Source organism: Trachemys scripta, chromosome 10 (genome assembly GCF_013100865.1).
Source record: "Trachemys scripta elegans isolate TJP31775 chromosome 10, CAS_Tse_1.0, whole genome shotgun sequence".
In the NCBI taxonomy this organism is placed as follows: domain Eukaryota; kingdom Metazoa; phylum Chordata; order Testudines; family Emydidae; genus Trachemys; species Trachemys scripta.
In genome coordinates, this window is record NC_048307.1 from 76,836,598 (window position 1) to 76,856,704 (window position 20,107).

At 42.4% G+C, this 20,107-nt stretch overlaps 1 protein-coding gene across 1 annotated transcript in view; it reads right to left on the reverse strand.

Moving 5' to 3' along the window:
* The window catches only part of IGF1R (insulin like growth factor 1 receptor), a 271,670-nt gene that overhangs the window by 7,663 nt on the left and 243,900 nt on the right, over nt 1-20,107 (reverse strand). Inside the window, exons 16-20 of the mRNA XM_034784959.1 lie at nt 19,294-19,523; nt 18,817-18,927; nt 15,638-15,797; nt 14,402-14,531; nt 8,517-8,651 (exon numbers count right to left, since the gene is read on the reverse strand). Of these exons, the coding sequence (XP_034640850.1) occupies nt 8,517-8,651; nt 14,402-14,531; nt 15,638-15,797; nt 18,817-18,927; nt 19,294-19,523 (766 nt within the window). The remainder of the gene's footprint in view (nt 1-8,516; nt 8,652-14,401; nt 14,532-15,637; nt 15,798-18,816; nt 18,928-19,293; nt 19,524-20,107) is intronic.

Below are 20,107 nucleotides of genomic sequence, written 5' to 3' on the forward strand. Positions count from 1 at the left end.
GGCCACTGACATTTCACCCAGTAATTCCTGCATAGAGCCCAATAAATTATGAATGAATTAGAGCATATATTTCAGAGAAACATTCAATCTTGATTAAAGAAAGAGGAAGAAATTACCTAGAATGGATAGAGAAGCTAAATACACTGAGCTCTTTACATCTTTCACTGCACAGCGTTTTCCCAAACATGCACTCATTTTTGCAGTGCCTATCTGAATCGTCTCCAATTTTTAAATATTTTTTGGTACATTATGGACACCAGTAGCACTCTCATCAATACCGTGTATCACCTCTCTATCTCTACTCAACATTCTCCTGTTTCATTCAAAGACTTAGTCCTCTTTGCCACAACAGCACACAGAGATCATGTTCAGTCAATTAACTACTCCGACTAGTTGGCACTTTTCAGAGTCAACGCTTTCTCAAATAGAGTCCCCTGTCTTGTAAGTCTGGCCTTAAAGGGGAAAAAAAAAAAAATCATACCATGTCAAACTCCTGGAAAGCGAAAAGGTGATACCATGTTTTCTCAGAGAGACAACAATCACTTTGAATACCTTGTACATTTGAATGCTGCTGCCCGTTTTTTTTTAAACTCTCAATTGATTTTTATTTTTAGCCGTCGATGCAGTAATATTTTACAGATCACCTGTTTTAATACATCTGTGGTTATATCTGCCAGGACAGCAGCCCACACTGGCAAAACAAAACCACAAGATGCGTACAGCAACACACGCATAATGAAAATAGTCTTTTTCATGACATTGCAAGACTGGCTATTCCTCTCAGATCAGTCTGCACTTTGAATGCAACACAACTCAGTATTTTGCCCTCACGGGGCAGGGATGTCTCTTGTTCTTATGGTACAAACGGGCTGCGGGCAATACTACGAGAAAAGGAAAATAAATATAAAAACTTCAAGCCAATGCACGTGGCAACACAAGTCAGAAAAAAAACATGCAATCTGGTCCAAGGCTTAACTTTTACTATACTGAAGTAAGGAGAGATTGCAAAGTATGAAGCAAGTCCAAGAGTCCTTCAATCAAGACCAGACAGAGTACAGAACACACACTAGAAAATACATCGTAGAGAACAATCCTAGAGCAGCTCCCGGAAGAGTGATCTGGGGACCCATTAAAATTTTTCTTTTTTTCTGGTCTTGTGGTTAAGGCAACTAGATCGGGACCCAGGCACCCTGGGTTCAATTCCGAGCTCTGCTAGACTTTCTGCCAGATCACATAATCTCTATGCCTCAGTTCTGTAAAGCAGGGATAACATTTCCCTGGCTCACAGAGATGCAGTCAGAATAAATCCTTGAGTTTATGAGGTGCTCAGATATTACAGGGGATTGTCCATAAATTATGTTCCACATTTTTGATTATTTTCAAGATCCACCCATCCCCTTTGCAACACTCAAACATACACTCACGCAAAATTAAGGTCCACCCTGATGTGTTACATAATTTATGGATAGCCCCCAATGGTTTGGGGGCGACTACTCGTAGTAATAGCAACATAGATAGATTTCAACTATGTTAATTAAACAGCCTAAGCCTCTGAAAACAAGATTATCCTCAGAGATCTGACTTATTTATATAAAACTTTAGCCTTGCAACATGGATTTCCTAGATCATATAGTCAGCATTTTATTCCCCAAATTATGTCATCTATGGGCTTCGATCAATATGTAAAACATCCCCAAGGTAATGAAGGATTAAAGAGAAATAAATCAGATGTCCAAGAAGGCATTTAACCCTCTGCAAGCTTGGTTCACACCTACTCCTGACAAAAGCAAGTCAAATCAAATTGAAATGCCTATAAAAGTGTTCCCTGTTATAGGTTCAATATCAGAGTCATCTGGGCTGAGGAGAATCCACTTTTGAAAATATATTACCAAAGTAACTATTTCAGAGGAAATGCATTTTGATTTTTAAAGGGACGAACACCGTCGGGTTAAAAATCTGGGGCAAGAGCCTCACCCTGGCTCCTTCATACCAGAGCAGTGTAAACAGGCTCTAAACCCCCACATCTGGGCCGGGACAACTTCCCAGTATGGACACTATGGAAGACAATGAGAGGCCGAGGACTCCCTCAAAGAAACATGCTGGAGGTGGGAGGGTATATTGAGACTGACTACAGCAAACAGTACTGTGGAGATTCCAGGCAGTGCTGTGGCCCGTAGGAAAGCCCAGGGAAGCTCCATAATTTAGAAGGAACCCTAGGTTTGTCTAAATTATGCTAGGGTGTTCTCTGGTCTCCAGAGCAGCCCAGGATTGGGACAGTACAAAGGTGACTTAAAGATACTATAATCCTCAATACCCCAGTAAGAGCATTGGGCTGCTAAACCCAGGTTGTGAGTTCAGTCCTTGAGGGGGCCCACTTAGGGATCTGGGGCAAAAATCAGTACTTGGTCCCGCTAGTGAAGGCAGGGGGCGGGACTCTATGACCTTTCGAGGTCCCTTCCAGTTCTATGAGATAGGTATATCTCAATATATTATTATTAAATTAACCCCAATGAAAGAATGTTCAACATCCAGTTACTTTTCATCATTTACTCTGTTTATTTTTTGCAGTATACTCCGCATGCAAGGAAAGCAGACTAGCTAGTTTCACTTTCTCATTCTCATGCACTCACTCATCTCTTCACCCAGGATTTTCTGCAATTCCACCCTCATAGTCATGGGTATGTACTTCCAAAAAGAAAAAAATCAACGCCCAATAAATCTGCTTCTTGTCAGCAAGGGAGAGACAGACAGAATTATTGTTAGTTTTACTTGTGGGAGGCACTGATACTATGGAGAAAAGAAATATAAGCTAGATCAGAGTGGGCAAACTTTTTGGCCCGAGGGCCACATCAGGGTTGCAAAACTGTATGGAGGGCCAGGTAGGGAAGTCTGTGCCTCCCCAAACAGCCTGGCCCCTGCCCCCGACCCATCCAACCCCCCCGCTCCTTGTCCCGACTGTCCCCTCCTGGGACCCTCTGCCCCTAACCGCCCCCGAGGGACCCCACTCCCTAGCCAACCTCTCCCACTCCCTGACCCCTATCCACACCCCCACCCCCTGGGACTCCCACACGCCTATCCAACCCCCGCTCTCGTTCCCCGTCCCCTGACTGCCCCCCCCCAGAACCTCCGCCCCATCCAATCGCCGCCTGCTCCCTATCCTCTGACTGCCCCCCGAAACTCCCTGCCCCCTTACCATGCCGGACCCAGCCACACCGGCAGGAACAGCGGGCCAGAGCGCTGGTGGCGCGCCGTGCTGAGGCTGCGGGGGAGGGGGCCAGGGGCTAGCCTCCCCAGCTGGGATTTCAGGGACTGGGCAGGACGGTCCTGCGGGCCGGAGGTGGCCCGCGGGCCATAGTTTGCCCACCTCTGATCTAGAGCGTATGCTGCCATGTTTGGGTTGCAAGCAGCTTGGGGGAATGTTTAAATCCAAACAAAAATTATCTTCACTGAAATGTTTCTTTTAGCTACAAACACAGTTCTATTAATACTAGGTTGGGCACAACCTGATATTATCAAGAACAAAAATCAACTACCTGATTATATCCCTTTAATGCAAAGACTAAAAGTAATCTAGCAAAAGAATCTGTAGCACGAAAAATCACCTAAACTGCTAGCCGCTGGATCACAACAGACATGTACACATATAAAACATTTTTTTTTAAATTTTTAAAACCTTTTTATATTTAGATTGAAGTCAACCTATAAAAATGGGTCTTCCCCTCCCCTACAAAAGGGGAGAAAGTCTGACACCCGGGTGCGCGCGCGCGCGCACACACACACACACAAATATATAAAATCCATTTCTGTTACTTCATTGCTGTTTCCTCTCCAGCTGACTGCTATATCCCTGAATAGAAGCATTAGCTGGGGCCAGGAACACTGGCTATTCACTGGCTCAGAGCCCTGCGGCCTAGGGGCAATGCTTAAGGAGATACCACAAGCAGTGAAGTAATGCATGTGACATCAGCACAAACAAGAACATGTGATGTTTCTTTTAAGCCATTCCAGAATCAAAAACCTTAAGAGTGCTTCCCATAAAAGGAAGGGTTTTTGTTTTTTTTCTTTTCTTTTTTTTTTTTTTTTACTCTGTGGGACTGGAGGCCTTGTTTACACGATCTCAACAAGAAAACTTTCCAGTAGACAACTGGAAGAATTTACGGGCTGATAAAACTCTCTTTTTATTTTAAATACCTATGTTTCTGAGGGATGGCAAACCAGGCCTGGGAAGTTACAGCAATCACCAAGCAGCAGAATATTGAGTGTCCTTGAAATGAATTTTCCACTTTCTGCTTACACAAAAATGCAGCAAAAGTCATTGTGCTTTCTGCACTGGAGCATTAAATAGATAAATTGCTAGAAAAGCCGAATTCCTTTTTAATATTTTGAGCAACTAACAGAGACCATGATTCACTCAATATATATTTGTAATATGCATCAGAGTTGATTCCTTATGACTGGGTCTGATGAAAGCTAGGAACTTACAAGGAAGAGTAAGGGCTGTTACTATCCCGCTGCCCACTACATCCTCTAAAAAACAGGAAAGACCTCTGTATTTGTCTTAAGTGGTGCAAGCAGTAGATCCTGGCTCTAAAATGAGCCGTAACCACAGACAAAGCAAAAATCAGAACTGTTTAAACTGGCTGGTAATCTAAGCTACAGATGAGGGAAGTCAGTGTTCAAAGCATTCTTGCTTCAAACACAGAATTCTCCCTCCCGCCTCAACTAAACTAACTTTTAAAATCCCAGTGGGAACACACTATCTATGAGCTTTAACAGTAACAAAACTCCTTGATGTACAGTCGCAGTGTGACGCACAGCACACTGCTATTACAACTGCAGTATATAAGATGCTACTTAGGTGGCAAAAGGAGGAAAAGCAGCAACACATCTCCTACGTCAGTGTTTCCCAAACTTGGGACGCCGCTTGTGTAGGGAAACCCCCTGGTGGGCCAGGCTGGTTTGTCTACCTGCTGCCTCCGCAGCTTCGGCCGATCGCGGCTCCCACTGGCCGCGATTCGCCTTTCCAGGCCAATGGGTGTGGCGGGAAGCGGCGGCCAGCACATCCCTAGGCCCGCGGGCTCTCTCTACAGAAGCGGCATCCCAAGCTTGGGAAACACTGATCTAGACGTTAATGTCTCTCTATTGCTCGAGGGTAGCAAAGCATAGCAACATACAAGCATAATGTCCACCCAAGATGGAACCTCAGAGGGAGAGAGAGAGCGAGAGAGAGAGAGAAAGAAAAGGCCCTACATTTGACAATAGCCCTCAGCATTACAGAGAGACAATATGTGAGCAATCTGGATAGTTACTGTTATAGATTATTAAGCAAGGGTCATGGTGGGTTTTCCTATGTAGCATTTTACGCCCTCCCTCCTTTTGGGGGAGCCTTTGCACTACAATGTGCCCAAAGGGTAAACATGTTGGCTGCCTCCGCAGACATCAACCACACCCCATTTTATTTTAGCTGCTTTCAAGACATACAAATTTGGAGAAGGAGGCCCCACAGCTACAAAGGTGCAGCTTGTGGTACATTTATACTGCCTGTTTCCTAGCTCCCCTTCTGGCCTTGCCATGCACACTGTGCGGAGCGCAAGAAGTGTACTGACTTTCCTGCAGCAGACTGACTTAGCTTCCTGGACACCTTGAATTGAATATTGAAATACCTTCCCTCTACAGGCCGATGAAATTAAGGTTGATGCATCTATGCGGTGACTGCACTCTACAACAATTCCCAGACGTGCCCGGGAACATGATGCTTTGAAAGAAAAACCTTACAGTCTTAAGGGTCAAAACCAGAGAGAAAAAGACCACCACACCTACCCCCCTCCACCAAAAAAGGAACTTCCCACATTCGATATGGGTCTTCACAGAACGCTTGCCAACAATTGCCTTGCATAAACTGAGGATGTGCAATGAGACTGGTACTGAATTCCAGGGCCATCTGTGCCTCAGTACAATGCACAGAAATGTACTTTCCAAGGATTTTCTTCTTCCTGACGTACCCATTGGTGACCAGAAACAGAATATACAGCAGTGGTTCTCAAACTTTTGTATTGGTGACCTCTTTCACGCACAAGTCTCTGAGTGCACCTCTCCTTATAAAGGAAAAACACTTTTTTATATTTAACATTACTATAAAAGCTGTAAGCGAAGCAGAGCTTGGGAGTGGAGGCGGACATCTCGCGACCCCCCCCAACCTAATAACCTCATGACTCCCAATTTGAGAACCTCTGATATACAGGGAGGACTAAAGGTGGGAGAAGAGAAATCTCTGCATACTGACCATTCCTCTGTATGTCCCATGGTGATATAGAAGGAAGAGCTCACTAATTGGAGCGGTTGTGATCAGGCTTGTCGAGAGAAATGTGGGGCCTTAGTACATGGTATTCACTGGGACCCCCATCCTCTCCCATTTCACTTTATTTCAACGGATGTTATAGACATCTTGGGAGCCTTTTTGACCTCAGGCAGGGCCAATGTACCATTGCCCTCTCTTTCCTCCTCACTCATCAACCCTGGCTGTGGTCATGGGACATTGTTTGGTGATACTGTTTTACAGTACATCTACATCTCATGTTGACGGGCTGCAGCGCGGGCGGGGGGAGGAGAGGTGAAGAAATGGCTCAGCAAGGAGTTAGCAACTCCAAATACGCTCACTGACAGCCAAGCAAATGTCTGCGTGTGGAGCTGGGTTAGGGCACATCTCTGGTGCTTTCATGGGGATTTGACCAGACTGAGGAGTCTGGTGAATGTGAAAACAGGGCAGGCTGCGAGGGAGGGTGGGGCAAGTCACTGAAGTTTCAAAAGTTAAAAGCACTTTTAATTTCTTGCATTTTAGAAGATGCAGAGGCATTTTATGCACAATCTATGAGGCATCATTTACCTGTCCTTCCCTGCCAGGATAGATTCTATTTTCCCTCTCCCCCCTGGAGGAGAGGAGTGACAGTTGGGCGGGAGGGAGAGAGAGAAAGAGATTTTCTCATTGTGCAGGGGGATAGAATAGATAACCTCTTATGGTCCCTTCCAGACCTATGGTTCTGTAATTTCTATCCATATGCCAGGTTAATGAGGAATTTCTAACGCTAAATCTCTTGCCAAGTTCATTCCCATTGTACAACTTGCTTTCCTACTGCTGCCTGAAACAAGATCACCTTACCTAGGTCCCTCCACATGCCCAGCCCCTGCTGTATAATTCCCATAATGTCAAGCATAATTTCAAAGCCATCTGACTGCCAGGAATTCTCCACAGAATCATGGAAGGGAAAGAATGTGAGATGGGGGCGTCAGATGGCAGTCAGACCTCCTCCTTCCACCGCCCACGGCCCATCCTCCTCCAACAACAAAACACTGACTGTCATCTGAAACCAAAGCAAGTCCTCCAGCCAGAGGCTCTTTTCCTAAGAATCCCAAGCAGCTGATGCCTGTAAGTGATTGCATCCCTTCTGTAGGCCTCCAACAAATTTCAGTAACTGCAAGACACAGCATTTCCTTCCAGAAAGCTAGTTTGGGAAGCATATCAAAGTAGTAAAAGACTGAACAACTGAAACGACTGTACACAAAACCCAGCAGAAGTATTTTAACAATGTAAAGCGAAAGGCTGACGCCTGTTGTAGCTGTAGAAGCTCTAGTGCAATGAGACTTGATTAAACGCTAATAATAGAACTGGAGAAAGCAATTTGGACATTTCTTTCTCTTTATGCTTACAGGAAAGGAAATTGTGAAGGGAGGAGAAAATGTTGACCTCAATGCAACGAGTGCGATCAACTGTGGTAATGGGTCTGGGAAGAAGAATTATTGCATTATTTTAGCTGCATGCTGAATTAGAAAGCTTGGATTCCAGAGGGTTAATTCACAATTTATTTCAGCTGTCCCAAACTCTTGCTTTTCTCTTTTGATATCCAACCACATTATTTTAAATCAAATAGAAAGGTTTAAGAAAGACTACTAGGATAAACTCCCCAAACAGAAACATTTATTTTACACAATTTATATTTCCTTGGATAGAGAAAACAAGAGCTTTAGCTGCTTATTTGAGAACCTAAGTTTAGCTAATGTGGGATTCTTGCTATTAGCCAAGTTATTTTAAGGCACATGTTCAGTTTACAGGGACAGTTCAATTAGAAACTAGCACTGCTAGAACAATCCTTCATACTGCCTTTTTAGTTGCTTATTTGGATTTAGATGGGAGAAAAGAAAGGAGAGGAGAGGAGAAGGGAGGTTACATAGAAGGGACACGTTAAATATACTTAGCTCAAAACAGATATCGCACTGCAGCACCAATGAACAGTGGAGGTCAGAACAAGGCTGATCACATGAGTCAGATGGAGCCCATGCTCCAAAAGAGACTGTTGATGCTTCCAGTAGTTATACCACAACATCACTGAATTAAAAACAATCCCGTCAGCTCACAATAGTATAGTGAGAGTTGGATTTACCTTGGTAACTCAGCATCACAGTTTAAAGAGGACATCAAACCTAGCTCAAAGTGAAAAATAAAGATGACAGGCGATACTTACAGCATATCAGGACAGTTGTCTGGTTTCTCCAATAAGCCTCCCTCCATCACGAAGCGAAGAACTTGCTCGTTGGACATGCCTTGGTATGGCTGCTCTGCTAATGTTGCAATTTCCCATAGGACAACACCAAAGGACCTGGAAAACAATTACGACTTAAAAAGTGTTACGCAAACAAGTAAGATTTTGGTTGAGAATATGAAGGGGTGTTTTCTTAAAAAACCCACTAACTTGACTGCTCAAGATACTGATAACATGATAAGAAAACTTTCATTGCTAAGCCACTATTATAACTCTGAGCTGGTGGTGACCAAAAGCTGTTGACACCAGATAGCTACTTGGTTGCTCAATGTTAATGAGTTTGGTGGGTTCCATCTAGGCGCCGTGTCGACAAAAGCCATCACTGTTCTTGACTAACTGGCAGTCTAGCTACTTTGTCAGCATGAGTGCCAAGTGGGGAAACGGCAAGGAGAATGGACTCTGGTCTCATCTCCGCAGGTGCACCTTCCAAGTTCAGGTGTGAGGTGCATTTGTGGGAGGGGGTGGACAGGAGAGAGCAGTGAAGAGACGTGCACTGTTGCTGCTCATGTCCCGTTTCTGTCTGTAGAGGATGTCTGTGTCCAGCAGACAACTAAACTCATTATAAAAAAACCCTTAAAATAGTGTAACTCTTTTAGCATAACAATTACACTTGGATATAAAACTGCTGCGGTGACAGATGAAACTGGCCCTGAAAGGCCACTGAAATGATGAGTGTAACCCTGACATGTGGGGAAAAACAAACAAACAAACCCAAAAACAACTCGTGACATTTCTTCTCTCTTATATTCAGGTACTTCTGGCAAATAGGGAAAGAAAGGGAGCTCAGGAAGACAAGCATCCAGCATAGCCCTCCTCTGAGGTTAGCTGCTTTTTTCCTTTCATTTTGTCTGACATGCTTCAACAACAGAAACACTGAACAGTAAAAAACCCTGAGTTTTTCCCACTTCAGCCATGACATGGCTACCTATTAGAATGTATGCTGCTAAGCCTGCAAATGCCATATGGTTTGTTCTCCATATAAAAACCTGCTTGTGGTACAGGAATACTTTTTGGTTAATACTGGTTTCTCCCTTTGTCACTCTGCTTTAGGTTCTCCCATGTGCCAAGTTACAGAGGCAATGCAAACGTCAAGACATATCTGAGACATGACAGCAACCAATGCAACTCGCTTGCTTTAGAGTAGATGTGGGGAAGATGCCTGGGTCTGTTTAATCATATAGGATGCAAAAATGTACATCTTTCTGTGCCTCTTGCACCAAGAGCCAACGCTGCGCTACGAAGCTCTATTTAGAACATTTAAACCATCTTGGGAAGCTCAACTGTCATTTTGCAAGATACAGGGAACCTATCTACAGATCTGCAAAAGGACAGTAGGAGAAAGATGCTGATCTAGTAGCATGAGCTGTTCAGTAGGTAATAGAGACAAGTACAGTTATGATTTAGAAGCACTTGACATGAAAAATGTCACGTTTCTTTTCCGTGACAATCTTACACAGAACTAAGCAGCTCCTTCATGTAATTAAAGATAAAACCTTTTTAATGCCTTGATGCACCTACAGAAATTTTCTTAAAATGTTAGTAAACTAACATGAGATCAAGATGGACAATAATATCAATAATCTCTACAGGATTGAAGCGTCATCTCATTTACACACTGTTGAGCAGCAAAGAAGAACAATTCTATCTTTCAAAATCAGATCCTTGTTTTCACCACGATTGCACCCAGCCCAACTTGCTATAGGGAAGCAAGGATGTGTGGGCTAATAGTAAGGTTTGTGTTGTGAAAATAGGAATTCAATATTATTGGGTGGTTATGGTAGAGTGGTTTTACATCTCAGGTTATCCACTGTATCTAAAATGGGTTCTTGTTTAAACCAGAAATGACGAAAGGGTTTTGCAACTATGCAGTTACACTTGGAACAAAACAAAAAAATCTCTGCTCCACTTCTTGGTGCCTTACTGCTATTCTGATAGCCACAGGAAAGAGGCTACTGAGTTTATTTCCCGAGTGCTACTACAATACTAGAGATTACATTGCAAGGAACAAACCTGCATTGCTCCTTTAAAATAGTTTAGCAGATCTAACAGAAATTGTAAATGGCAAAGACCTATCATACAGAAAGGCACCTTGTGGCTCTGGATCCCAAAAGGTACTGCATTAATTTTAAGATCTTGGCCCTCTCCTTGCAGCCCAACGAAAAGTCTTCCCTAGTTACCTCATTCCTCAGTCTTTAAGAACAATAACAAAGTGAATTACCAGACTAAACCCTCGCCCTTCAAACCCTCCAGACACACTTTTACAGTTTGCCATTTCACCTGACAGCTTATAAATCCTGATGTCTGGCCATTTGCAGTTTTCTCATTTTGACATTTGACTCCTAAAAATGGCATCTAAGATTGTGGAACCTGATGTCACAATATACTACCAGAAAGGCAGAAAAATACTCTCTGTATTTTAATTTTTTTGGAAGCAAGAAAAATACCCCCAAAATATAGCCAAACAATATTGTTTGCACGAAGCAACTTCAAAGCCTGAGCACTGAAAAGGAGAGGTCTTTAATGTATAGCATCTGGTCTGCTCTATATGTTATTTAAAACAGACTGGAATGGCTGTTTTACTCACAAGCAGATCAAATAACAAGACACTGAGTATTTCATGACAGTGATAAGTTGGGTTTCAATGCTTTTGAGATGTTCAAAAGTTTAAATCTTTTGAATTTAATGATTTTGGATGTGTGTGGTTGAATGCGTGGGTATGAAATATACTCAGTCTATTGATACACATTGTGTACACAGACACGCACCACTATATTCCCCATATTTAACCATTCCTTCATACCTTGACTATTACACCTGCAAAAGAGGATTTAGAAAAATGTTTAAGTTGTTTCTAGCATTAGACATTAAATAATCCTAAAGGAAATATTTTAGAAGGGTAATAAATATTCACAGAATCATAGGACAGGAAGGGACCACAAGAGGTCATCTAGTCCAGTGCCTTGCAATCATGGCAGGACTAAGTATTATCTAATCATCCCTGACTGTGTTTGTCTAACCTGCTCTTAAAAATCTCCAATGATGGAAATTCCACAACCTCTATAGGCAATTTATTCTGGTGCTTAACCACCCTCACAATTAGGAAGTTTTTCCTAATGTCCAACCTAAACCGTCCTTGCTGCAATTTAAGCCCATTGCTTCCTGTCCTCTCCTCAAAGGTTAAGGAGAACAATTTGTGTCCCTCGTCCTTGTAACAACCTCTTATAAACTTGAAAACTGTTATATCCCTTCTCAGTCTTCTCTCCTCCGGACTAAACAAACCCATTTTTTTCAGCTTGCTCTCATAGGTCATGTTTTCTAGACCTTTAATCATTTTTGTTGCTCTTCTCTGGACTTTCTCCAGTTCGTCCAGATCTTTCTTGAAATGTGGTGCCAAACGGTGACGAACTATTCCCCAAAGGTCATTTCTTTCTCTGGGGAAGTGTTATAATTTTTACACTGAATAGGGAGTTACAGAAAAGTACATGTAATCAGCTCCCAAAAATTCTTTCCAAGGAAGCAAAGATCTATTTCTCAATGCTTCTGGAATTGGAAGCTATGCATTCTAAAATATGCTCATTCACAAACACCATGTCTGAATATTTCTAAGCTATAAAGTTCCTTTTGTAAGAGCCGTAGTATGGTACCATACAAATGACAATTTCTATTTTTACAAGCAGAAGTCTGTTATGCCAAAGAAATAATCTTTTTTTAAGGTTGGTCTTTTCCAGCCTCGTCTTTGGTGATTTGCTTTCCCCCGCCGCCCCTTCTTTTGCAGCTGCTGCTAAGATACCTATGTTTTGGGATTACATGGTTGTGCCACTGTTGAAGTGAAGTAGTGTTTGTTTAACCTTGCTTTGGATTGAGTAATGGATTATATAGCTCTACAGTGATGCGTATTCTCCCTCTGCTCCTCACAACATTGCTGTGGTAAAGAATCACACACTTGTTTTGTGCCACTGATGTTTAAATGGCTGCATTTTAAGCACTCATAAAACTTTCTGAAGTGGTATTTCTAAGGACACTGATCTGTGGCAGTTAGATAACACACGAGCCCACACCTCGGCCAGTTTGCATGTACTGGAGCACTAATTCACTTCTGATGATTAAATTCATGCCTTGTCTAGAATTTTTGACTGTCATTTGGGTTTTGTTCAAGCAATATGCAGTTTAAGTGGTAGTTTTAAAGAGAAAAACTAAGCAAGTGGAATGAGCTGGATTATTTACCAAGGTGCAAGAACTGACCAAGTATAGTCAGTCCTTGATGTAAATGACAGCTGAGGACCACTGGTGGATTTACAAATTATTGGCCGGCAATAAAAATGGGTCAAAATCGTGTTGCTCTGCTCTTCAAACTAGACCAGCTCAATTCCAGATGGTTGTGTGTGTTTAGGTTTTTTGGATAATATATTAAACTGAAGTTCTGTCTACTCTGTGACTTCACTGGTCCCAAAATACCTTTTGTTGTGTGTAATAAGAGTAAGATTGCTAGCAATCCACTCCTTTGTCATGTTAGCTGGTTGTCACCCTCTAGCCAGAGAAGGCTGTTTTCAGTGGTGCTATTTATGTACCTAAGTTGTAATAAAAAGTGCTATTGGAATGCAACTATTACTGCATGTACAACACCACGTGGCTAAAATGGCAAATTTAACTTCTACAGTGATTGCTTTTCCCTACAGTAGTTAGAGGATTTGGCTGGATTCAGTCTGTCATTTCTAAGCAACACACATTTTCATAGGTTGACGGGTTAGTAGCGTTATGAACTATGCCAAAAAAAACCCTCTTGCTTTCCTTTGTCATAACTTCAATGATAAAACTTTCACTCAAAGGTGATGCTGTGTAGAACTACAATCCACTGACTGCAAAACTTCCAACCTGTTTAAAAATCATATAGTTTACTACTTAAATAATTTTTCTACCAACTTCCAGACATTTGGAGGCAATCAACTGCCAATTCTGTAACACACCAGCTGTAAAACCTCTTGCTAGGAAGGCAGAGAAAACAAGAGAGACTTAGAAATGTAGGTTTGCCAGTACATATTAAGCTCTTGCCAAGCCCTGCATTTACTTTCAGAAGCTGGGCACCTATCCTCAAACCTTTGAGAAGAAAAAAAAAAGTTATTCCCAGAGTATTTTTTTTTTCTAAAAGGCATATTTTGATTTCCCCTGTACAGCTCTATTATTAACTTCATGGGCATGGCTATTATGCAATTTTTTTTCTTTAAAGGATCTTGTAGTATTGGAGTGAAACAGTATGCAAAAACGAAAGGGGAAAATACGTAACGGATGATTCCAAAGAATAGGTCAGTGCATTCTAGCTTCTGTACTTCCAATCTAAGAAAACAGAGTTACGTACACAGAAGAATTTGATAAGAATCAGGTCGAAGAATCTGAGTGTATATTTGACACCTTTCAATGCTTTTCTCAGAGGAGGAGGACTGGAAATGACCAAGTTGCTTTTCTGGGTAAGCGCAGGCCATAGATTTTTGCTATGAGTGGTTGATTCCCTATCCCTGAAAGAAGCACTTATCCTCTCCAATGGCCGATTATACCTTCAGTCTCAGGCAGACGCTTTTTAATGGAAGCTACGCACGCATCTGAGAACAGAATATGGGATAAAGGGTTTCGGATGGACAATTTTCAATGGGGATGGCATAAACAGAGTGACTCATGGTCAGTAAAATAGGCGGGGGGAAAGCAGAGCCTTTGAAGGCTTAGTAGACCTTAGTTGCTTGTTTTTATCCATAAAAATCTGATGGAGGCTAAAAGAAGAGTATATAAACTGTTTTTAAAAGCCCCTGTTTTGTTACCAGACGTCTGAATGTGTTGTGAAGACTCCATCCTTCAGTGACTCTGGGGACATCCAGCGCACAGGAAGTAAACCTTTCCCTCCTTTCCGATAGTAATCTGTCTCGTAGATATCTCTGGTCATGCCAAAATCTGGAAGGTAGGGGAATAAAACGCATGAGTCTACAGGCCAGGATAATTAACATGTCCCAAAGAACCTGGCCAACCAAGAATCACTGCTTCAACACAAAGTATTTGTGATTTGTTAGCATAATGGTTTACTTCATCAGAGATATCTCCCAGGATTTGGTCTCACCCTCACTGAAACCAACAGGAATCTTCCCATTGATTTCTCTGGGAACAGAACTGGGTCATGAGTAGATTTGAATGATTGCATTATGGGAGCTCCAGAACTGGTCTAGCAGTAGTACTGTAAGGTCAGGGCTAGCATTGCACAGTTCAGTGGAAGAGCAAGAACAGTTCCTGCCTACTCTAGGGACAGCTCTGGCCACTGCTTTCAGTTTATCATGTTCAGCACAAATTCATACTCAAGATAAAATAAGCAAAATTATTTTTTCAATATATCTACACAATGACAAGCTGGGCTCTTTGTATGTTGAACTCGGATTCTTTTCCCCAAAAAATCTAAGAAGAAACTTGCACTTTTTACCAAATCACTTTTATCTCATCACTTCAAGTGGTTTTTATTTTTTGGAGATAAACCCCCTCTCTCCCCAAAAGCTAATTTAATTTCCTTTCATATCTTCTAGTTCAGATCTCATGAAAGACTATGCTGTTCCTTCCCAGAAAGCTCAAGTAGGTAAGCGCTGAACTTGGACCAAATCCCGGATAGTGAAAACTCAGATGGACATAACTATAAACACATTTAAGTGAGTCCTCAGGTGGAACATATTCATCCCCAGAATCAAATACTCGACTTAGTGACAATTTAAGGAAATTAAGGTGCCTTTTTCAATGCCAACCGTAGGATTATATAATATATAATAATATAATATAATTAATTGAGATATCCCATCTCCTAGAACTGGAAGGGACCTTGAAAGGTCATTGAGTCCAGCCCCCTGCCTTCACTAGCAGGACCAAGTACCGATTTTTGCCGCAGATCCCTAAGTGGCCCCCTCAAGGATTGAACTCACAACCCTGGGTTTAGCAGGCCAATGCTCAAACCACTGAGCTATCCCTCCCCCCGTTTCATTTGAGTTTAAAGGGGGGGGGGGGGAGAAGGAAAGAAAAAGTACCTCCAATTTTTACAGTGAAATCTTCAGCCACCATGCAATTCCTTGCAGCGAGATCCCTGTGCACAAATTTGTTGGCGTTGAGGTATGCCATGCCGTCAGCAATCTCTCCTGCCATCTGAATCATCTTCTTCAGAGTTGGAGGAGACTGGCCTGGGTTATTCTGAGCAAGAATAAGTAGGTAGAAGTGAGAGGCGGGGGGAAGAAATTGTTTCCGCTTCAAAAACTGCAACATGCATTTCTTAATCAGATCATCAGAAGTCAGTCTGACACGACACCCAGGACCAGTCTGAACAACAACTTATGATTATAGACCATAGCATCTGCTTAGTGGGAAAATCATGTCTTCTCTCTCCACCCACATAAAACTTGGTTACAATTAGCTCCTGTATAGCAGCACATTCTATTTTGGGGAATACTAACAAGTTTTGCTTTAAACGGGTCATTTTTGCTATTAAAGTTCTTCTACAAGTTTTAAGACATCACCTTCTCGCATTACTTCAGAATTCTAAACTCAGTGCGCTCCTATCAACAGAAACAAAACAGAAAATGTGACAAGATACTGTTAAATTATTTCTCCTGACACCCAGTGACATGCTGCCTCTTGAATTACTTATATACTCCTGCAAAAGGGGAAAAAAGCCATTCAGATAATTTTCATAAAATAGATTTACTCATGATCGTCAACTAAAGGTATATACAGCTTTTACTACCATAGCTATTAGCTATACTATACTGGAGGGCAACATTTGAGATGGTTGCATATAGCTCAGCACATCACACTGTGGTTTAACATCTGCCAGTGCAAATTTGACTAAGACTTATACCTCCGGCTACAAGATAAGCAGTGTTGGATAGTGGGTTGAGCAGGGAAGTAGAAGGCAGAAGTCCTGAGCAGATCAAATCACTAAACTTTCACTGTGTGGGTGGGTGTGTTAATGATACTTATCTATAGCTGATGGTGTTCGGGTTTATTATGATTGTTCAGCACTTTCAAAATGTGTGTCACGTGTTTATTATTATGAGTCTCTCTACTCCTTCTCTGGGAACCCTTCCAAGTTCCCCAATTCCTAAATGGAATGGATCTCACAGCAAAGGACCCACAGGGATAGATCTAAGGAAACCTGGAAAAATTCATCCATCTGAAGGTATGCAATTATTATACCCTACTGACAGCAAGGGCTATGTAAGCTGGAACCCTTTGTGGAAGGGCCATGACTGTGTGGTGAAATCACTGGCTCAAGAATTTGTGGAGTCAGTCAGGAAGGAGCCAATCCACTGCATGTATCTAGAACAATGAGTCCAGTATGAGAAGCACTATAAGATACAGTAACTCCTCACTTAACGTCGTCCCGGTTAACGTTGTTTCATTGCTGATCTATTAGAGAACATACTCATTTAAAGTTGCACAATGTTTGCTTACAATGTTGTTTGGCTGTGGAGGCTTGGAACCAGGGTGGGCCGGCAGCCCCCCTATCAGCTCCCTTCCACCCCCCCACCACGCCTCCCGCCTGCCAGTGGCCCTGTGGATCAGCAACTTCTCCTCTCTGTCCCAGCACCTCCTGCTCGCAGCAATCACTTTTCAAGGGGGTGTGTGTGGGGGGTGAAACAATAAGTCAGCATGCAGAAGAGAAAAACAGACTAGACAGTACTCCTCTTCGATCATTCTCTTGTTTATAATATCACTGCTCACTGTCTCCGAAGTCTACTGAATTTTGTTACTTTTGCTCTTGGTGAGCTCTTCAATATGACCCAGGACCTGTACCTTGATAAAAAAAATCCTTGACCTCCGTGCTAAGAAGCTAGCCCAATCCTTATGTAATCCATATTCCCATTAAATGATGGGGTACAGAACAGCATTTTTAAAGAACCTGCCTTTTGTTTCATAAAATGCCCTTCATTTTACACACAAACCAGGTGTTTGCTCTCTGTTGCTGTAAATTATTTACATCACAAATGCTGCACTGTGAAATTGAGGGTCACAGAAAAGTGCTGAGCACATTTAAACACGGCCAACCTTAATTTGAGCAGGAAGTGACCTCTAACGTCCTTTCCTAACCTTTCGGACCCTGTAATGTATGTGAGTGATTTTATCTATTAGACTGACAGGGCTGAATATTAAACATGAGCATGACTAAATATTCGTTTTATTGCAAAGTGCTCATTCATAATTTATGTCAAAAACAAAGGGGCAGCATGTAGGGCTTCATCCAAGAGCAATTACCCTGCTCGTGCATTTTTTAAATGATTGTACTGTGTTGCAGCTTTATCAAGAGTCAGATTAGGCAAGAAAGATTAATTCAAACCTGAAAAACAGGCACTTAGTGACACAGTGGTGGCACATGTGTGCTACTGTACACATTCTACTATCCCTGTGAAAAACTCTCTTTTGGCATAAGGAGCAGCAGATCACAGAACAGCTGGAGTTTCATTAACAGAGCTCAAAGAGAAAAAAAGATAATTGCGAGAAAGAAGATAAATTTCATTCTGTATAAGTATTTAACTCCTTAAATGCACGGGTCGGACACAGGGGAGTGAGCAAAGAGTAGCAGGAACTCAGAGAAGGTTCTGAAGAGCCCTGTGCATGAACACCCCGGAAAAGTCAGCAATGAAATGGTGAAGCTGATTACTCAGTTACTGGGCTCCTATTATAGCTAGTGATGAAGGTTCGCTGCCAGCAGGGCAAGTAAACTATGCACCACACTTAGTTCACAGATTAAAAAGAAAAAAGAATGAGGAAAATTATGGGACACAATGAAGATACCAGTTGTCTTTAACACGAGGAGTGAACTGGAGATAGTCCTGCATTTCTGCAATAGTCTCTTTTTAGATAATGTGTAATTTAACAAAGACAGTCCCACAACGTTTAAAATAAATGGGGTGGAGGAAATAAGATGTGATAAAAATGAGACACACAAAAAGGTCTGCAGAAACCTGCTAACCTATGCATCAGAAAGCCAGAGGTATTGTGTACTAAATCACAGATGAATGAGGCTCCGCAGCTGTGCCAAGCCAGTACAGTAACTGGGCCAATGTGCGTGAGGAAGGTTTACATCAGAAAACACTGACAAGGACAGTTGCTCCAAACAAGGCAGGAGATTGACAGCATGGGCAAGTTTGGTGTGTTGAACTCATTACCTTTTCTTGCAAGTGGAGGAAAAAAAACCAACCCACACGCTCACCTCTGTGTCCGGCCGCAGAGATCTCAGATAACTCTTGAGATCCCCGCGTGTCATGAGCTCCATGATAACCAGTGTTGGTTGGCCTTGCGAGACGACTCCAAGCAGCCGCACCTGAAAGGGAAAAGTTAAGATTACCCAGCAGATATGGCTAATTATTAATGGGGAAATTATTAACCAATTAAAAGCCCGGTTATTAACTAGGAGTGGCCCTAGTCTGGAACCAACACCCACAAATCTTGGGAAGAGTTTCGAAAAGATTTCGATCCCAACTCTGTGGCAGTGGCCGTCCCTATTAATGCATTATCACGACGCACGTCGTGAGAGCCGTGTGATGAGGAAGCACTTTCCTTTAGCATGCTGCTTTAGGAGGTCTTGACTCTTGGTATCTTGGAGTCAATCAAGCCTGGCACCTGATACCATCATGCCAGTAACTGGAGGGACATTAAAGGAAACTGTGCTCAATTTCAAGCAACTTACCACATGATGACAATTGAACTCCTTCATGACTGAGGCCTCGTTTAAGAACTCTATCCGTTCACGCATGCTTGCAGACTCATTGACAGTTTTGATGGCCACTCTAGTTTCTGGCTCGTCCTTCACCACTCCCTTAGCTATTCCCTCGTAAACCATTCCAAAGGAGCCCTGCCCAAGCTCCCGGCACATGGTGATCTTCTCCCGGGGCACTTCCCACTCATCCGGAACGTATACTAGAGCGAGAGAGAACAGCCAATGATATTCCACACAAAGTTGTGCAAATGGGGAGAAGACTTGTGGCTTCAAGATAAAAAACCCCGACCATGAATTATGAGTAGCAAAACGCACACAGCACCAGGATGTAAGTATCAAGCTATATATGCAATTGTTTCCATGTTCTTTCCCAGACAGTTTACCTACCTTAGGTTTTTACATAGCACCTAAAGACTCAAGATTTTTTTCTTCCCTCTCTGCAGAAACCCCAGCCTTAGCAGTCAAAGTAACAGGCTACAATCCCAAACAATGTCAGTGCTTTGTGTTGCCATCATGACTATCAAGCTAGCTCACCTGAGATGACCTTTAGCAGAGGCCGTCAACTTCATGGCCAGTTTCAGTTCTATCTAGGCTTGTGATTACTTGATTGTTACCAGCCTAAAGCATACACAAATCTTAAAGGATGACGACTGTGGTGGAAAAAAGGAAGCATAACTATGGTGTTTGCATAATGGAAAATGACTCGGGAACAACTATGTGCAAACACAGTATACAAAACATGAGTTGTAAAGCACATCCCTCGGCCTGCGCCGCTTCCTGCAAC